A 16,786-nucleotide genomic window follows, 5' to 3' on the forward strand; every position below is an offset into this window, starting at 1 on the left:
TAGATTTAGAATGCATTTATTAGGAAAACAGTATCAAAATTTGCCACAACTACAACATCCATGTCAAAAATAGGCTCTTTCCAATCTCATACAAATATTGGACAGGTGTAAACGTCCTTCTCTTTTTACAGATTTTCACAAAGATAAAAGAACAAATTGGAAATAAGTGGTATTTATTTGCTCACCCACCCTCCCCCCCAAGCACACCAGAGCACTCTGGAGTGCAGCACACTGTAGACAAGCCCACGGGGGCTGTCCAACAAGGAGCAAGGCGAGCTGTTCACTTCAAGTGGACAGGGACCGCTAGCAAGGCACTTGGCGACCTCATCGACGGCCGGGGCGCAGACTAAACGCAGACATCATGACCTTGAGCCACACGCAACGTCACTCGGCATCTTCTGCTTAAGAGCATACTTTCAGGCTACTGTGCTAACAAGTTCTCCAACAAAACTCAATCAATTCTTCAGGTGAGGATCTGGGCCAGGGCGAAAGGTTATTAAATAATACTAATTACAGATTCTTGCAGACCTTTAAGCAGTCCCAGGGAAGAAATCAAACCCACGGATCCTGTCGGATGTGGACATGACTCAGCACTGCTGCTACCGAGGCCCAGTGACCAGGATGAGCAGGCTACCGTGAGAGGAAGACCACATAGGAGCCTCGCTCCCAGCCCGGGGGCCTCAGAAGGCAGTCAGGGCCACCCCAGAAGCTCACTCCCAAGGTTTTCTTTCCAATGTGTTTGCTTCAAAGACTTGAGCTTCAAGAAGCATGAAGCCAAGAATCAGAATTTGATTACAGGCACACTAAATGTTTGACTTCTTACTTAAATTACCAGACATAGCTCATAAAACCAGCTGTCTCAAAGACAGTATTTTCTTTATTAAAAAACGGAGAGACATAGCAGCACTTAGAAAACAAGTTCATAAGAGGCATTGTACGCTGTCGACTGATAGTGTGAAGGGGGCAAGCCCCAGCCTGGCTGGCCGTGGGCTCAGCGTCACCGTGCTAGCTCACAGCCACCTGCTCCACTTCACACGATGCACCCAGAACACCCAGGGGGAGCCCAGCTGCAACAGCGGTGCTCCTCAACTTCAAGCCTTTATCGCCACGAGAACAGTCAAGTCAAGTATCACCCTCCGTAGCAGCATCGGGAGCACTCATTGGTGTTCTGGAGGTGGCTGGTGTACTTGACCCACTCAGTAAAAAAAAAAAAAAACCTAAGCATTCAATAAAAACCACTTCTCCCTGTCCAATGTCATCCACAGAAATACTTCTGCTGTGGAAGAGCTGTGCTCCTCCATTTAAATCTCTGTAAAAGCTAACGCGCGCCTCTGCGGCAGCAGACGAAGAACCCGCAGCAGGCACTTCCGCACGGCTGTCTTTGGTGCAGGATGCTGGGGTGGTCACACTGTTCCCTGCTCACTGTTCTGCTTCTTACTGCTCGGTGGGGGGGTGAGGACCCCAGTGGGGAGAGGCGACATCCTATTCTGTTCCGACAATATGGCTTTCTTTGCTTGGGCTTTGTCCTGTGGACAAGAACCAAAGGCAGAAGTGTCAGAGTGGGAGCACGGGGCCAGGTGGCAGCAACCAGAAGCCTCTCCCGAGGTGGGCGAGGGGTCGAGCAGCATGGAACACAGCGCCTATTGCTCCGAGTTTCTCTTTTTCAAGGACTGAGAAGAACAGACGTTTCTGTGGGGCATCTGGAGCCTGCCTGGAGGACAGTGAGTGGGAGACTAAGCAGGGAGAGCACTGACCAGCAAATCCAAGCTGTTGATGTGGGTCTGTATGTTGTGCGCGTCTTCGGCGGGAACCCCCCTGAAGTGCTTCAGTTTGGAGCTTCCTGTCTCTCTTATAACCATGGCAAATGGAACCATCCACTTGACACACTTCTCGATGTCACACCACTGATACCCTGCAATGGAGAGAAGGCGCAGGCTCAGCCCGAGCGTGCTAAGTTCAACACAGCCTGCCTGCGAGCTCACCGCGAGGCAAACATACCTGACACCTTCTGCATCAACTCGGATGACGAGAAATGGTACAAGGCGGAGGCAGCGAGGACACCATAGGAAAATTCTAGGCAGCCGACATCCAGGACACAGAGATCTAAAAGCTACAGAGAAGGAGAAGAAAAGACCGCTGTGGCAGGTGGGCGGCCGGCACGCGCCCCTGCGGGGCCTCGCCCTGGCTGCGGGGTGGCCGCCTACCTCTGCAATCTGTGTGAAGATTTGCTGGGGATACTGTGGCAGTAGCACCTCACACACATCATTCAGGTACGCAACCTGCATGTAGACGTTCAGCCAGGACACAATGGTCAGGGGACTTAAATGCCACTTAAGGGCCTAGAGGGAAACAGAAAGGAGACCCACAGTTGAGAAAAGAAATTCAAAATACAGCCACGTTTCATGCCACAGTGTGGCCAGCCGGCGAGCACCCACCAGAGGCACGCCCCTCTCACGAGGAAAAGACATTACGTGTGTGTTTAAGAAATGGCCGAAAACTTAACCTGTAACCTACCTTCATAATCACTAATTCCATGGTAAGAATCTCGTCCCCTGAACAAGCCCCATCAGTGACATAAGCAAACTGGTGCAGCTTCGGAGGGTAGATTTCCTAGAAGAGGACGAAAGGACGGGACGGTGAGCAAAAGGCCCATCTCCAAAACAGCTTCGGCCTCCGCCGCACCCGCCTGGCCCGGAAGGAGAGGGCTCCCTGTGGGACCAGTTCAGGGGTCCCGCCGGTGCCTCACAATCCGCTCACTGCAAAGGAAGGGACACTCTCTCCGCATAAACCCGAGCTGTCCTCATGACTGGAGTTTGAAATTCTCATCTTCTCAGTATCTTTTTGAACTACATGTCTGAAAGTTTGGCCCATAGCCTCTTCTGTAATCACCCAAAAATTTACTTTTTTTTTTCCATGAGGGTCAGTTATTATTTACATTTTTATTTATCTGAGAGGCAGAGAGAGAAAAAAAGCTCTTATCTGCTTGTTCAATCCCCATATGCCCACAACAGCTAGGGCCGGGCCAGGGCCAAACTGGAGTCCCCCGCGTGGGTGGCAGGAACCCATTTACAAATCCCAGGGTTTGCACCAGCAGGATGCTGGGGTCAGCAGCCAGAATCGGCATCAAATCTGGGTGCTCCAGTGTGCAATGTGGGGGCCTCAGCTGGCATCTTAATTGCTAGGCCGAACGCCTGACCCTCAAAACTGGCTCCTGGTGGTTCAAAGCTCACTTTTCTCTGTCTTTTCACAATTTTGTGGTTAAGGTAGCTGCATCAACCTAAGTATTCCATATACTCACTCCACCTCTCTGCTCAGCTGGTTTCCAGCCCTCTGGGCATGTGTCTCAAATTAGAAAAATGTAGGATATGTATAATACATATCCTACATAATAGACAAGTGGTTGATCTTGTGCCCTAATCTTAGCAATGCTCATGAAACACATTGTTATAGAACAAATACTGAAAATGATTTACCTCGAGTTTGGCAGCAATAAATAAAGATGAGATCCCAATAAGTTGTAGAAGTGTTTTTACAATATTTTCTTGTGTGGCCATGTACCGATCAAAGAAATCCTGTGCCAAGTAAAATGTCTCCCTGTGAAGCTTATAGACTTCACACACCTGAAAAATATTCAGTGCGTTTCAGAACAGGTACTTGAACAACAGCAAAAACAACTTGGTATAACCAATCACGAGAGATGACAAAGAACCTGGAACTCGGATATAAGGACAAAGTGTTCTGTGATCATGTAACCACAGAACAAACATTCATGGGCCACAGAATTGTCATGGAAAAGAACCAAAACAGAACGGAACTGCAGGTTCTCAAAGAATGCTGCCCCCCACCGCCGCCGCCGCCCTGGATTATAAATTTCATTATGACGTGGAGACATTTCCTCCCACCTGAGCAATACCAATAAGAATGTCGAACAGCGGCAATGCAAATGTACGTAAGGACAACAGCATGCCCAAACCACTATAAATCCCAGGAGGCAAAAGCTTTTCTAGAAAGCACTATAACAAGTGACCCAGAGACCCAGGCTTTAGATTTGGCTCTCACTTGGATTGCACTTCAGATTTCTCAAACTTCAAAACTAGGACAATGCTTGCCTTGCCCGCCTCACAAGAGCCTGGTGCAAAAGCACATGCGATGGGATTGAATGGACGGAGAAAATATCAGACCTCAGTTCCCCACCATCGAATGCCTGGTTATGCGTATAGAGCTCCATGTGACACCACCGTTGTCACTCCTCTCCAAGCTACCTCATGGAAGTGCAGATCACGGAGTGAACATGCAGAAGAGGAGCCAGAAAAACCATACTCAGAATACTGCCAGGAAACCCCACAAGGGGCCAGGCATCATGGCACAGTGTGTTAAGCGGCTGTCTGCAATGCTACTGGAACACTGGTTCAAGTCCCTGCTGCTGTGTTTCACACAGATGAGGACCCAAGTGCTTGAACTTGGATCCCTGCTGCCTACGTGGGAGACTGCATGGAACTCCTGGCTTCAGCCCAGCCCAGCCCTAGCCATTGCAACCATCTGGGGAATAGACCAGTAGATGAAGATCTGTTTTTCTCTCTTCTCTCCATTATTCTGTCCTTAATACATAATAAAAATAAATTTTTTAAAAATTAAGAACAAAATTCTATCAATCACCTAGGCCTATTTCTAAGGTCCAGGCGAGACCATATTTAGCTTCTTTTTTTTTTTTTTAAAAGGCAGAGTGACAGAGAGAGGAGAGATGGACAGAGATGCAATGGTGGCGGTGGGCCAAGCTGAACCCAGGAGCCTAGAACTCCATACGGGTCTCCCACAGGGGTGGCAGAGGTCCAGGTACTTGGGTCATCTGCTGCTGCTTACCCAGGCACATCAGCAGGGAGCTGAACTGGAAGTACAGCAGCGAGGACTGGACCCAGAGCTTTGATAAGGGTCTCCAGTGTCATAGGTGGTGGATTAACCTGCTGTGCCACAGCGCCAGCCCCAACCACATTTAGCTCTTCATAGAAACATTCCTACAAAGTATGAGGAATGCTGAACTCTTCTGCTTCTAGTCCACACAAATGCTGCCAAGAAAATATGGCTGGCAAATACCACAAAGTGACTGACTGGCCTGATGAGGGCACACTGAAGGCAAGGGGCAGCAGGGGATTCAACTGTAGGACTAGCACAGCGGGGCACACAGCCCTGGAAATGGCCGACTGCAAAGGGGCACATGGCATGGGTCACTTCCAGGAAGCCAGACCCTCATCATCTGCACAAGTGTTCTCTCCTCCAGGGACCTGCCTGAGCTGTCCTTCCACTTCACCCACCCACCTTACAGGGGTATCCACGGAGCTCCCCCCAGCCCTTACTCCAGGCACTGTCTGTAAGTCACTCACAGTCCATCCCAGGAACAGGTGCACTGCTGATAAGATTTCACTTTGTATGTTTAACAAGCCTCTTAGTAATCTGTAATAACTTGTTCTTTTGATCAACTGTTGCAGAAGGACAACAGTATGATCAATAAAAGATGTGAGCTTTTTTGTAAGGATACCATTCTGTAGGGAAAGGGAAATGCACTCCCAGCAGTCACAGAGGAACAATGCCAGATCGGACTTTGAAAGATAAGGGTGTTCACACATTTTTACAATTTATGATAGCACTATCAAACAGCTGATATTCACATTCCAGCAGATACAGTCAAAAGCAACTTAATGAACAAAGTTCAAATATCAATATTTACAATTTATTGGAAATACCTTTGCAACTACTTGAACTTGATGGAAAAAAAGTAGATGCCAACTTTAAAATATCTAAAGGGTAAAGATATTTTAGAAATTCTTTTAAGGGGCCGGCACTGTGATGTGGCATATTAAGCCACTGTCTGCAATGCTGGCATCCCTTGAGTGCTGGTTCAAGTCCTCACTGCTCCACTTCTGATCCAGCTCTCAGCTATGGCCTGGGAAAGCAGGAGAAGATGGCCCAACTGCTTGGGCCCCTGACATCCACATGGTAGACCCAGATGGAGTTCCAGGCTCTGACTTTGGCCTGGCCATGCCCTGGCCATGTGGTCACTTGGGGAGTGAATCAGTGGATGGAAGATATCTCAGTCTCTGTTTCTCCCTTTCTTTGTAACTCTGCCTTTCAAATGAATAAATCTTTAAAAGGAAAAAAGAAGAAATTCTTTTAAGGTAGACCAAAAAAGGTCACATAGCTTCAGGGATACAGAGTGTCTCAATGGAATCAAACACACACAGAATCAGAACAGCAAAGAAAAATCTAGAAATGGTCAATGCTTCCAGTGAACGGGAAGCTGCAAGCTTACCTCCATTAGCCAGTCCAGAAGAATCGCTCGCATTTTAGGCTGCAGAAGAGGGTGTCGCTGCAGAAAGTGCTGATCCCTTAAGTACTTCTTTTCCTTGTTTAACATGATTTTCCAGACCTCCTCTCTATTTGCCCAGCTACCACAAACAAACAAACAAACACAAACCACACAGCTGTCAGTACGGACTAACAACGTGGAGTGAGAGGCCTGAAGCCACGTGGCAAACCCAACACTCACTTCAGAACAGGCAGCGGCGAAGCTCTGGCTGGTGCCAAGCTATGAGGATCAAACGTGGAGTTGGCGTAGACCGGCTCATCCTCTTCCTTGTCGGGTGTGGGGATCGAGGAGCAGGGGTCTGCACATACTGCATCGCTGTCCCACGGCTGCCAGGGGAAAGCAAAGTGTAGAATGTTTCATGTCAACCAGCTAGTTTTATATTAGCGAGCACTTCAAAAAATATCTCCGTCACCCTCCCCAGAGGTTCGAAGTTGAAACTGGAGATGACATGGGAAGTACAAGCCGCAGGATGACTCCAGGCTTTCATCTCTGTCACTAACTCCAGAGTCTAGGCAGTGAATTCCCAAGAAAACCAGGCAACCAGGAGCATCTTAGCCTCCATATCAGGATAAAAATGAGGTTCTTCTGCAAGCAAAATGGACACAGGAGAGCAAAATACAAGTGTAAGCAGCTCTTATTTTACAAAAACAAAAAGCACAAATGAATTTGCAGCTCAGATACTGAGCATGACTTCCCAAGTGCTTAAAAGATGCACTGTGGGATTATCTGGTCCAAATTTAGAGATTTTTTTCTTTTTTTGAGAGACAGAGAGCTCTCTTCTGCTGGTTCATTCCTCAAATGCTCACAATGACCAGAGCTAGAAGCCAGGAGCACTGTCCAGGTCTATCACACAGATGACAGGAACCCAATACTGCCTCCCAGTAGCATCAGTGGGAAACTGGAATCAGAAGAGAGAGCCTGGGCTCGGACTCAGGCGCTCCAGGGTGCAATGTGGGCCTCGTAACCACTAGGTTAAATGCCTGCTCCAAAAACTTGCCCTTTTACAGACACAACTAATCTAAAAGGTCTTAAAAGTGAAACAGAATTTTCAATAAAGATATTTACATAGCACCCCATATTCACACATTAAAAAAGATCAAAAATACAAATTGGCTGTCATCTTTAATACAGCATCTTCATTTTAAAAACAAATCTGTCCAATGCGCCATCTTCCTTTAGTTACGGGACCAGCCGAATACATTCAACAATGGAGACCTTTTGTTTTCCTTAACTCTTGACAAGACAAAATGCACGTCCACCTGGCTAAAATCACATCATGTGACGGGCACAGGTCATACCAAGTCCATGCAGATAGCACTTGGGTGCCCTGGAAAACCTAAGTCCTACCCCAGAGCCCCACTCACACATCAGATACATAACTCATCATTAAAGACCGAAGCACTGGGCTTCTCTGCAAGATTTCAAATGCCCAGTTGTAACCATCAACATTTGGAAAAGACCAAGGTCATGTTGTCACTTACAGTATTTTCTTTTTAAAGCTACTGTTTGCCATCCTACTCTGCAAAGAACCCAAAGTTTTACTTGTGACACTTAGAAAAGAGTAACTAGGGAGCTGATCCCACTGGGAAAGTCTGACCCCTGTCATTTTTTCTGAAAGCAGAGACCCTGACTGTCGACTAGTTTACAAAGCAGACAGCTGGGGTGACTACCCACGAAAGAGGACACCTGGGCCCTAAAGACAATGCCTGCTCGCACCACAGCACACCCCCACCTTCAGAGGCAGCCCCAGCACTTCAGCGAGAGGAGCTAAGCTGGATAAAGCTCTTCCCCTAGCCAGCGTACAAAGAATTGAGCATGCAAATTATCCATGACAGCCCCTGCCAACAGCTGTGTGAGAAAGGCCACTCCTTTCAGTTCCAGCATCCTGTGCTGGTAGCATTTCCTGGACTCGAAGAGGCTCACGTTACACCTGCTAGAAGTTGCTCTTCAGCCAAGGAGTTTCAGTTTGGAAGGTACGAGCTGGGCACCACTGCCCCCAGCAAGATGGCACCTCTGAGAACAAGGCTTTGGAGATTAACGAAGCAAGGCCCAAAGACAAGCGAGGTGGACCTCAAGCAGTCATGGTTTCTGAAGCTGGCCTTTCTCGGAACCAGTGGCTGAGGATAATGAAGTCGGTGTTCTGTAACTAGGTCTACACCAAGTTTCACAGGAAGCACAACCCCTCTGACTGCACTTAGGAAGGGACGGGCTAACAGCAAGAGCCCCGCTGCGAGTTCCTGACCAACCCCATCTCTCAGTGCCGCTGTTCCTCACGCAGAAGCTTCGGAGAAGGAACTAATAGTCTAGATTCTGCTTCAGATACAAGAGCTGGGCCTCACGTACAACTTAACAAAACAGACATGCTAAGGAGATGTGACAAAAGGATCTTCAGAACAACCTAAAATGACAACGGTCAAAGGCTGCATGTGGCCATGGAGCAGACACACTCAATTCAGCACGCTAGCTCTTAGCGGCTCAAGGTTGTTAATAGTTGGCTGAACTGTGAATCTCCACAGCGAAATTCTGCGTAAACAGGCAATAGGCTCTGTTGTAACCCCAAACTCCAGCTCTACGAGTTTTCACAAATACCAAAGACACATGGATAATTTTCAAGCTGTCTTCTCCATAAAGTGTGCAGAAACCTGCTAACATGAGCATGCACAACCATGAACCCGCCTTCTCATGGAGATGGCCTGGTTATCCCTGTGTCGCAGGTATCACCTCCCTAACATCCAGGGCAGAGCCAGCCCTGTCTCGGGCACCCCAGGGCTGCTCAGGTTATCCTTGAGAACAGACACAGCTCTAACAAAACTCCAAGAACTCAGCATGGATGGCTCTGCTTCATCTTCACTTGCAAATTTGTCTTCTCTTCAAAACACCCCTGGGGTTTACCTTGAATTTCACCAAGTACAGATTCATTTTACAACACCCACAAAATCAACCTGCTTGATTAAAAGTTTATTTTTTTTAATGGGGGGAAAAAGGAGAATATTTGGGGATGTGCTGTCTTGTTTCCTTTGCTAGAGTTAAGTATTTCCAACAGACAAGGAAATCCACCCCTTTTCAATAGTCTTTGGGTCCTCCCCAGAAGTGCTTAGTGGAGTCTTAGCACAGTGACAAATGCCATTGCAACAACATGGCCCACCCTTCGAAGCCCTTCATGCCTGAAACCAGGCGCATGGCTCCTGATCTCAACAAAGCGAGGTGCTGCCCACTGCTAAGCTAGCTGGGGCCAGTGCACTCAGGTCAAAGCGCGTCCCGCTCAGCTTTTATCAGTGGCAGAGTCAGAAGGCCTGGCCAGCTAGCTTGGAGATAGGCTCCTTCCCACACTGGGGCCGTAACTACAGTCTCCAGCCATTTCTGGAGGTAAAGAGATAATGCAAGCTTTTTCTGCACGGAACTTCTGATATTACAACGATATCACGCTGCATGCAGGGAAGTTGGCAGGAACTCCCTGAGGAGGGGAAAGACAAATGCAGTCGTCAATAAGGAAAGCGTTGAGACACACACATCACACTCCTGCTGCAGCCAGGGCAAGGCCCGGGCAGCACGGATCCATGTAGGTCCTCGCTAGATGGGCTGCGAGAATTCCTGGGGCCAGAAAGGGAAGCAGTTTGTAACCTGACCTAAAGGGGATGGGAGAAGTCCTAAAGCACCATGACCATAAGCCACAGGTGTGGACAGAGGAGCGGTGGCTGCTCACACACACAGAATTCACTGGCTGTGGGGAATAGGTGGTGGGCCCAACACTGCCCCCGCACAGGACTCTGCTTCCTCCTGGGCCACAGGAGAGGACAGAGAGGACTCCAGGTCCACTCTGGGTCTTCCCGGCACACCATGCGCCCTCAGAGAGGACCAGCCAGGAATCCCAAGACCAGCGCATGCTCGGGCACACTGTGGGTACGCACAGGGAAGAACTCTAAGCCAGGGTCCTCAGCAGGAGAGGAGACCTGGGAAGGCCTCTGGACTCAGGGTCGTGGGAGGCCCTCCAGGCAGGCCCAAGCCTCCAGCACACCTACCTGACTGCCGCACTGGCCTCTCACAGTCCTGTCAATCTTGGCAATTTCCTCATCTGGATCCTGCAAAAACTAACACAGAACCACCCCCACCCCCCAAGGACGCACACCAAACAACCCAAAGACAAAAACACACAGAGAAAAGGGGGGATAGTCGATTAGAGTGTGAGCACCGTTTCTGCCCCAAAGAGCCCACCCACACCCTCAACCCCCTGCAGCAAATCCGGGGCAAACCCCAGCCTGGTACCCAGGTAAGATGGAGGGGTTAGGACTTCTCCCCAACCTGTCTCCTTTGTACTCACAACGGCCACATTTGCCTTCCTTTTCCTGGACCGGACAGAGAAGTCGCTGCCGCCGTCGTCTTTCATGGTGCCCCGTTCCTTCGCATCCCTGCAGAGCCAGGGTGGCACCGAGGCAGGGGTGAGCCCTCCCCCGACCCCGGCCGCCCCTCCCCCACCGCCGCACACCCTCCCTGTCCCACTGCGGCCGGGCCACTCACCTCTCTTTCCTCTCCCTCGGCATGGCGCGGGGCTCCAGCTAGCACCTCGGGCCTGGGGGCACCAAGTGGGCAGCGAGGTGAGCGCCGCAGGCCGCGGGGGCCAGAGCCTAAGGGCTGGCCCCGGGCACCCCTCCCCCTCCCGCGCGGGTGGCGGCGGCGGCGGGAGCCTCCCGGGCCGGCCGGGAAAATGGCCGATGGGCCCGGGGTGGCCTGTCACCCGCCGCGCCGCCCGCAGCCTGCGATCCCGGGTCCGAGCCCGGGATGGGGAAGGCCCTGGATATCCCGAGACCCCCCCCCCTCGCCAACCCATCACCTCCCTAGGGGCCGGGGCTGCCTCAGCCTCCCCTCAACACCTCTCCCTACCCCATCTCCGGGCCACCCTGCCCCGGGGCACCCCGCGCTGATGCCCCCGGGACCCGGCGACCCGCCCCACCCCCACTCCCACCCCCACCCCCACCCCGGCCCGGGTCGGGCGCTCGCGAAGTCGCCCCGCGGCGCCCGTCCCAGCAGCCCGCGGCGGGGCGCTTACCCGAAGCCGTCCCGGCGGCAGACAGCGGCGCACGAGCCGGGGCAGGAGCCAGGAGGCTGGAAGCGGCAGGCGAGCGGAAAGCCGGGAGGCGGCGGCGGGCCGAGCGCGCGGCGGTGGCGGGATCCGCGCCTGCCCCCTACACCGCGCTGGCGGCCGAGCCGGCTGCTCCTGCGCCCGGCTTAGAGCGGGACATTTAAAAATCCCTGCGCGCGGAACCGGCCCCGGCCCGCCCTCGCGCCTCCCCGCAGCCTCCGCCCCGCCCCGTCCCGGCTCCGAGCCCCTCAGAGCCAGCCCAAGGGCGCGGGCCCGCCCAGCGGCTGCCCTCAGAACCGCCTCCGCCGCCGCGCCGGCCAGCGAGGTGCACGGGCCGCGGGGGCGGGGCTACCGCCGGGGGCGGGCCGCGGGGCGGGGCCTCGCGCAGATGCCGCGAGGGGCGGGGCCAAGTGACAGGGCCTGCGCGCCAGACGGACAGGACGCGGGACGTGGTGGGCGGAGCCAGAGGGCCGTGGCGGGGCCTGCGCGGGGCGGGACGCGGGAGAGCGGGCCGGCGCGCGCGGAGAAGGGCGGGGCCGCGCCGGGCGCAACGCGGGAGAAGTCTGGCGCGAGCGCCGCGGAGGGGCGGGGCCGAGCGGCGCCGGAGTGGCAGCAAGCCGCGTGGCGGGCGCGGGTGGAATGTAAACACGGCGAGCGGCCGGGTTCGGGCCCAGCGCGTCTGGCGTGGCCGATGCGGGAGAGCGTGCGGCCCACAGCACCCGCTGTCCCCGGGGCTTCCGCGCGCCGCCGCCGCTGCCGCGCGCGCACCGTCCCGCCTGGCACGTCTTCCCCGCCCCTGAGACGCCGGGTTCCGGGCCCTGCGTGTCAGGGCGGGGATGTCCCCAAGGTCACAGCGCCCGGGGCCTGGGCCTAGAACCTGGGCCGTTGGGAGCCGCGTCTGGTGCCCTCTGTGTGTGTCCGTCTGCCAGTGCATTTGTTCTTTCCTTCGTTCCACTCATTCCAGCACCTTCCATGTACGTCTTCCATCTGGGCCCTGCCCCAGAAGCCAGAGCGGCAGAAGGCCTCCTTGACCCGGGGCTTCCTGTGCAACCATCTCTCAGTTAAAACCTTCCGGGTGCTTGCCACCCATCTGAGGCTCAGAGGAGCTCCCTCGCCCTCTGGCTCCAAGTCTGGCTCCAACATGGCCCCTCACAGCTCCCCTATGTGCCTTCTGCCCGTTCTCACCTCAGGGCTTTGGAACCTGCCCCTCAGCACTGAGCCCGCCTCTGCCTCTGCCTCTGCCTCTGCCTCTGCCCCTGCCCCTGCGCCTGCCCCTGCCCCTGCCCCTGCCCCTGCCCCTGCCTCTGCCTCGGAGTCCTCGGGTCACTGAGGGCACCTGCCTCAGCCCTACTCGCTGCGGGGACCCCCAGCCCTTGGCGTAGTGCCTGGAGGAAGGGGGACACCCAAGTCGTATTTATGAATGCATGGAGAAGCTGTGATGTTCGGCAGATTAGGTGTATGAAACACACTTTAAAAAATTTATCCATCTGAAAGAGTGGAAAAAGAGGCAGAGAGAGACATATCTCTACTGGTTCATTCCCCAAATGGCTGCAACAGCCAAAACGGGGCCAGGCTGGAGCCAGGAGCTTCATCTGGGTTTCCCACACGGGTACAGGGGCCCAAGCACCTGGGCCATCCTCCACTGCTTTTCCAAGTGCATTAGCAGGGAGCTGGATTGGAAGTGGAGCAGCTGGGATTTGAACCAGAGCTCATATGGGATACTGGTGTTCCAGGTGGCAGCCTAACTGGCTGTGCCACAGCACCGGCCCCTAAAATGCATTTTTGACTTGTGATAGTTTCAATTTACAATGGGTTTATCAGACAGGAACCCTATGATAAGTCATGGAACATCTGTACTTCCATAAAAAAAATCAAATAAGTGGTTTTCCAAAAAAAAAAAAAAATACAAAGCAAGACACAACTGCCCACTCAGGAGTTGCCAGTCTGGCAGGGAGGCAGTCGTTTCCGTACAGAGCAACAAGGGCTGGGCTGGGAAAATTCTGGAGCTATGACTTCATGTGGGAAGGGGGCATCAGGCCTAGCCTTGGATGCCGAGGTTGCATCAAGCAGGGAGCAGCTAAGCCAGGAGAATGAATCGCTTTATCAATAGACCAGACAAGGCTGTGTGAACAGCCGGCACAGCAGCTGGGAGTCTTTAGAAGTCTGCTGATCCCCGGTTGGCCGGAGCAGCTCACCTGTGCGTGTCTGGGTTCATTTCATTCTGCGTCTGCTGCAGGGCATTCACTCGGTCTTGGGAGATTGTAGACTGCAGCCGTGGTGGACCAGCTGCTGTGCAGGGAGAGCAGCACCTCCCCTCTGCCATGAGACTTCAGCAAAGTTCCTTCACCTCTCTGTGCTCCAATGTCAGCATTTTTTAAAGATTTATTTGAGAGGCAGAGTTTCAGAGACAGGGAGAGAGACAGAGAATGAGAGAGCCAGGTCTTCCATCCACTGGTTCACTCCCCAAATGCCCACAACAGTCTGGACTGGGCCAGGCCTGGACCAGACCTGGGACTCCATCCTGGTCTTCCATGTGGGTGGCAGGAGCCTAAGCACTTGGGTCATCTTCCACTGCTTCCCCAGATACATTAGCAGGGAGCTGGATTGGAGGTGGAGTAGCCAGGACTTGAACCAGTACCCATATGGTATGCCAGTGTCCCAGGTGGTGGCTCAACCCACTGTACCACAATGCCAGTCCCAATTTCCTCATCTTTAAAATACATGTGATTCTGGCCCGCGCCGTGGCTCAATAGGCTAATCCTCTGCCTTGCGGCGCCGGCACACCGGGTTCTAGTCCCGGTCGGGGCTCCGGATTCTGTCCTGGTTGTCCCTCTTCCAGGCCAGCTCTCTGCTGTGGCCAGGAAGGGCAGTGGAGGATGGCCCAAGTGCTTGGGCCCTGCACCCACATGGGAGACCAGGAAAAGCACCTGGCTCCTGCCTTCGGATCAGCGTGGTATGCCGGCCTCAGCACGCGGGCCGCAGCGGCCATTGGAGGGTCAACCAACGGCAAAAGGAAGACCTTTTTCTCTGTCTCTCTCTCTCTCACTGTCCACTCTGCCTGTCAAAAAAAAAAAAAAATGTGATTCTTATTGTCCCAACCTCAGGATTGCTGTGGGGGAATAAATATATTTATATCCATGATGCCCTTGCAACAGTCTCTGGCACATAGTAAGTGCTCAATATGTATTGATCACTGTTATTCATAAAGAAGGGTGGGAACATTTGCTTGGCTTAGTACCTAATCCATGCCCTAGGGATGGTGGAGGGGTGAGGACAGAAGACAGAATACAGAGGTTAAGTAAGATCCTGGGGTGGGTAAGGGGGAAGTCCTTCCGGCTAGCATTGCTTAACATGGGGCCCCAGACAGACTGCAGGGACCCAGAAAACTGCCCGCTGGCAATGCGGGCCCATCCACGGACCTGTGTGCCTTTGCCTGGGCAGCTGGGGCATAGCTTTTACCAGCACCTTTAAGGCCTCTTAGAAAGGCAAGGGGCTTGCTGCTGGAACAGGTTGATCATGGTGGCGGAGCACAGCGCCAGCCAGGGCTTTGCTGTCAGGCAGGGTTGGACCGACTGTGGCTGCCTGGATGAGGCCATACGTGGAAATACTGGAAAAGGGGCCAAAGAGGCTGTCCTAGTGGGAGCTGAGGGGTGGGGGCCAGGCAGGCTGAGCAGGACCAGAGAGGGACTGCAGCCCAGCATCAGGGAGCCCAAGTGTGGGAAAGCCCTGGAGGCTTGGCTCCCATCCTCGCTCAGCCTGGGAAGTCTGCCTGCACAGGCCTGCCAGGGCAGCCAGCACCCAGGGCCCCAATCCACGCTCCCCAAGGCTCAGTTTCCGCTCCCACTGCCACGGACAGACCCCGACTGGGGGGCCTGACAAAACAATGGGTGGGTCCAGCCCTGGCCTCACCCCTCTTACACTGGGCAGCAGGTCCAGGGAACACTTCTTTAGGCAGAAGGGTCTGATCAACCCAAGAGTTCAGTGAGGGTTAAAAGTGTCCTTTGCACATAGTATGGGGTTGCAGCTGCCGTGGGTAGACTCTGCTAACAGCAGGGTGGCAAGAACAGAGATGGCTTGGAAGAGACTTGCGGGAGTGGGGGTGAGGGAGCAGGTTGGGGGGTGGGGGCAGATCTGCAGCCACAGGCTACCCGCGCACGTGGGCCAAGGCTTTGTTCTGCGCCTGATCACCATAGCCCCAGCTTTAATTTAAATCTCCTCTTTTTGGGTTTTTGGAAGACAAGCACAGCTGCAAAGCAGAGCAGGGGCTTGGAGAGGGGAGGCTCTGGCATCTCCTCCTGGTCAGGGATCAACATTTTTCTCTAAGCACCACCCTCTTTTGCACTTTGATGGGAGAGGGGCCTTGCCCAATCACAGCACCACATTCCTGGCTTCGGGATTGGTTCAGGCCGAGGCACATGACTCACACCGGGCCAATGACAACCCTCAGGTGTTGCTAAGCTGCCTGGAAGTGGGCCTGGAGCCACAAGGCCATCTTGCCATGGAAGTTGACCTTTAGAGGAAAGCCCTGTCTGCAGTGCACAGCCAGAGGTGCTGGGAGGCAGGTTTCTGACCCCTTTAGCCCCCAGGCCTAATCAAGCACAAGACTGGATTACTGGGAACTTTCCTGATGCTGGAGCCAATTAATTATTATCATGTCTTTATTTAGCCAGTTGTGGTTGGGTTTCTCATAACTTGCATGGGTGTCCTGAGTAAGCAAAGAGAATGAACTGTGCAACTCTGTCCTGCCTTGGGGCAAAGCCTAACTGTGGTCCCCCAGGCCCACACAGGCCCTTCTCTTTAAGGTCATACATCCGCTGGTGCCTGGTTCTGGGGGTGCCATGCCTGGGTCTGCGAGCAGGCATTGGGTTCATTATCTCAACTCCCCAGCAGTCCTGGCACCCCTGGTGACCCCCCTTTGTCCCTGGCTCCCATTGGTCCGACAGGAATCAATTTATGAACCAGCCCGGCACTGCCCAGGGCCAAGCATTCACGGGTGGAATGGCTTGGCCCTGCCCTGCAGGGACATCTCACACACACTCTGCATGCAAGCCGGATGCTAACCGAGAGGACTCACCACCCAAAACACCACGGGACAGAGGTCACAAACAGACGCTGGCAGCCCACAGAGTATTCGCAAAAATTCCAGCTCCTGCAGACACGAGAGCTTCTGGCTCACTGAACAATAGGACGATTTGGCAAAGTAGAGCCTGCACCTGTGAGGAGCAGCAGCAGGAGGCTGCCCTCTTCCAAGGGGCAGCTTCTCTCTGGATCATTCCTCCTCTAGGGATCAGCCCGACCACTGCTGTCTGACCTTGGAACCCCACGTAGGAATTCAGAGCTGACTCAGA

The 16,786-nt window shown here is 53.5% G+C and overlaps 1 protein-coding gene across 2 annotated transcripts; it reads right to left on the reverse strand.

Moving 5' to 3' along the window:
- Positions 1 to 11,610, reverse strand: CCNE1 (cyclin E1). 2 transcript variants are annotated; one of them, XM_002721146.6, is made up of 12 exons: positions 11,406 to 11,610; positions 10,877 to 10,928; positions 10,680 to 10,767; positions 10,381 to 10,449; positions 6,542 to 6,687; positions 6,305 to 6,440; positions 3,474 to 3,620; positions 2,515 to 2,610; positions 2,205 to 2,339; positions 1,999 to 2,110; positions 1,755 to 1,912; positions 1 to 1,526 (listed from the first exon to the last, which is right to left on the reverse strand). In XM_002721146.6, exons 2-12 carry the CDS (start codon positions 10,897 to 10,899, stop codon positions 1,404 to 1,406), a joined length of 1,233 nt encoding a protein of 410 aa, XP_002721192.2. In that variant the 5' UTR covers positions 10,900 to 10,928; positions 11,406 to 11,610; the 3' UTR covers positions 1 to 1,403. The 2 variants fall into 2 exon arrangements, with proteins under 2 accessions (XP_002721192.2, XP_069918120.1); XM_070062019.2 differs by lacking the exon at positions 10,877 to 10,928 and having other exon boundaries at positions 11,406 to 11,575.
- Between the last annotated feature and the right edge of the window lie 5,176 nt (positions 11,611 to 16,786).

Source organism: Oryctolagus cuniculus, chromosome 18, assembly GCF_051225735.1.
Source record: "Oryctolagus cuniculus isolate XC-2025 breed Fujian yellow rabbit chromosome 18, ASM5122573v1, whole genome shotgun sequence".
Classification (NCBI taxonomy): domain Eukaryota; kingdom Metazoa; phylum Chordata; class Mammalia; order Lagomorpha; family Leporidae; genus Oryctolagus; species Oryctolagus cuniculus.

Excerpts from the sequence above, each read along its gene's own strand:
- CCNE1 (XM_002721146.6), bottom strand. The coding sequence starts at position 10,899 with ATGCCGAGGGAGAGGAAAGAGAG. Across the intron at positions 6,688-10,380 it reads GAGGCCAGTGCGGCAGTCAG|CCGTGGGACAGCGATGCAGT; the intron begins GTAGGTGTGCTG and ends TTCCCCTGGCAG. Across the intron at positions 3,621-6,304 it reads TTCTGGACTGGCTAATGGAG|GTGTGTGAAGTCTATAAGCT; the intron begins GTAAGCTTGCAG and ends AATATTTTTCAG.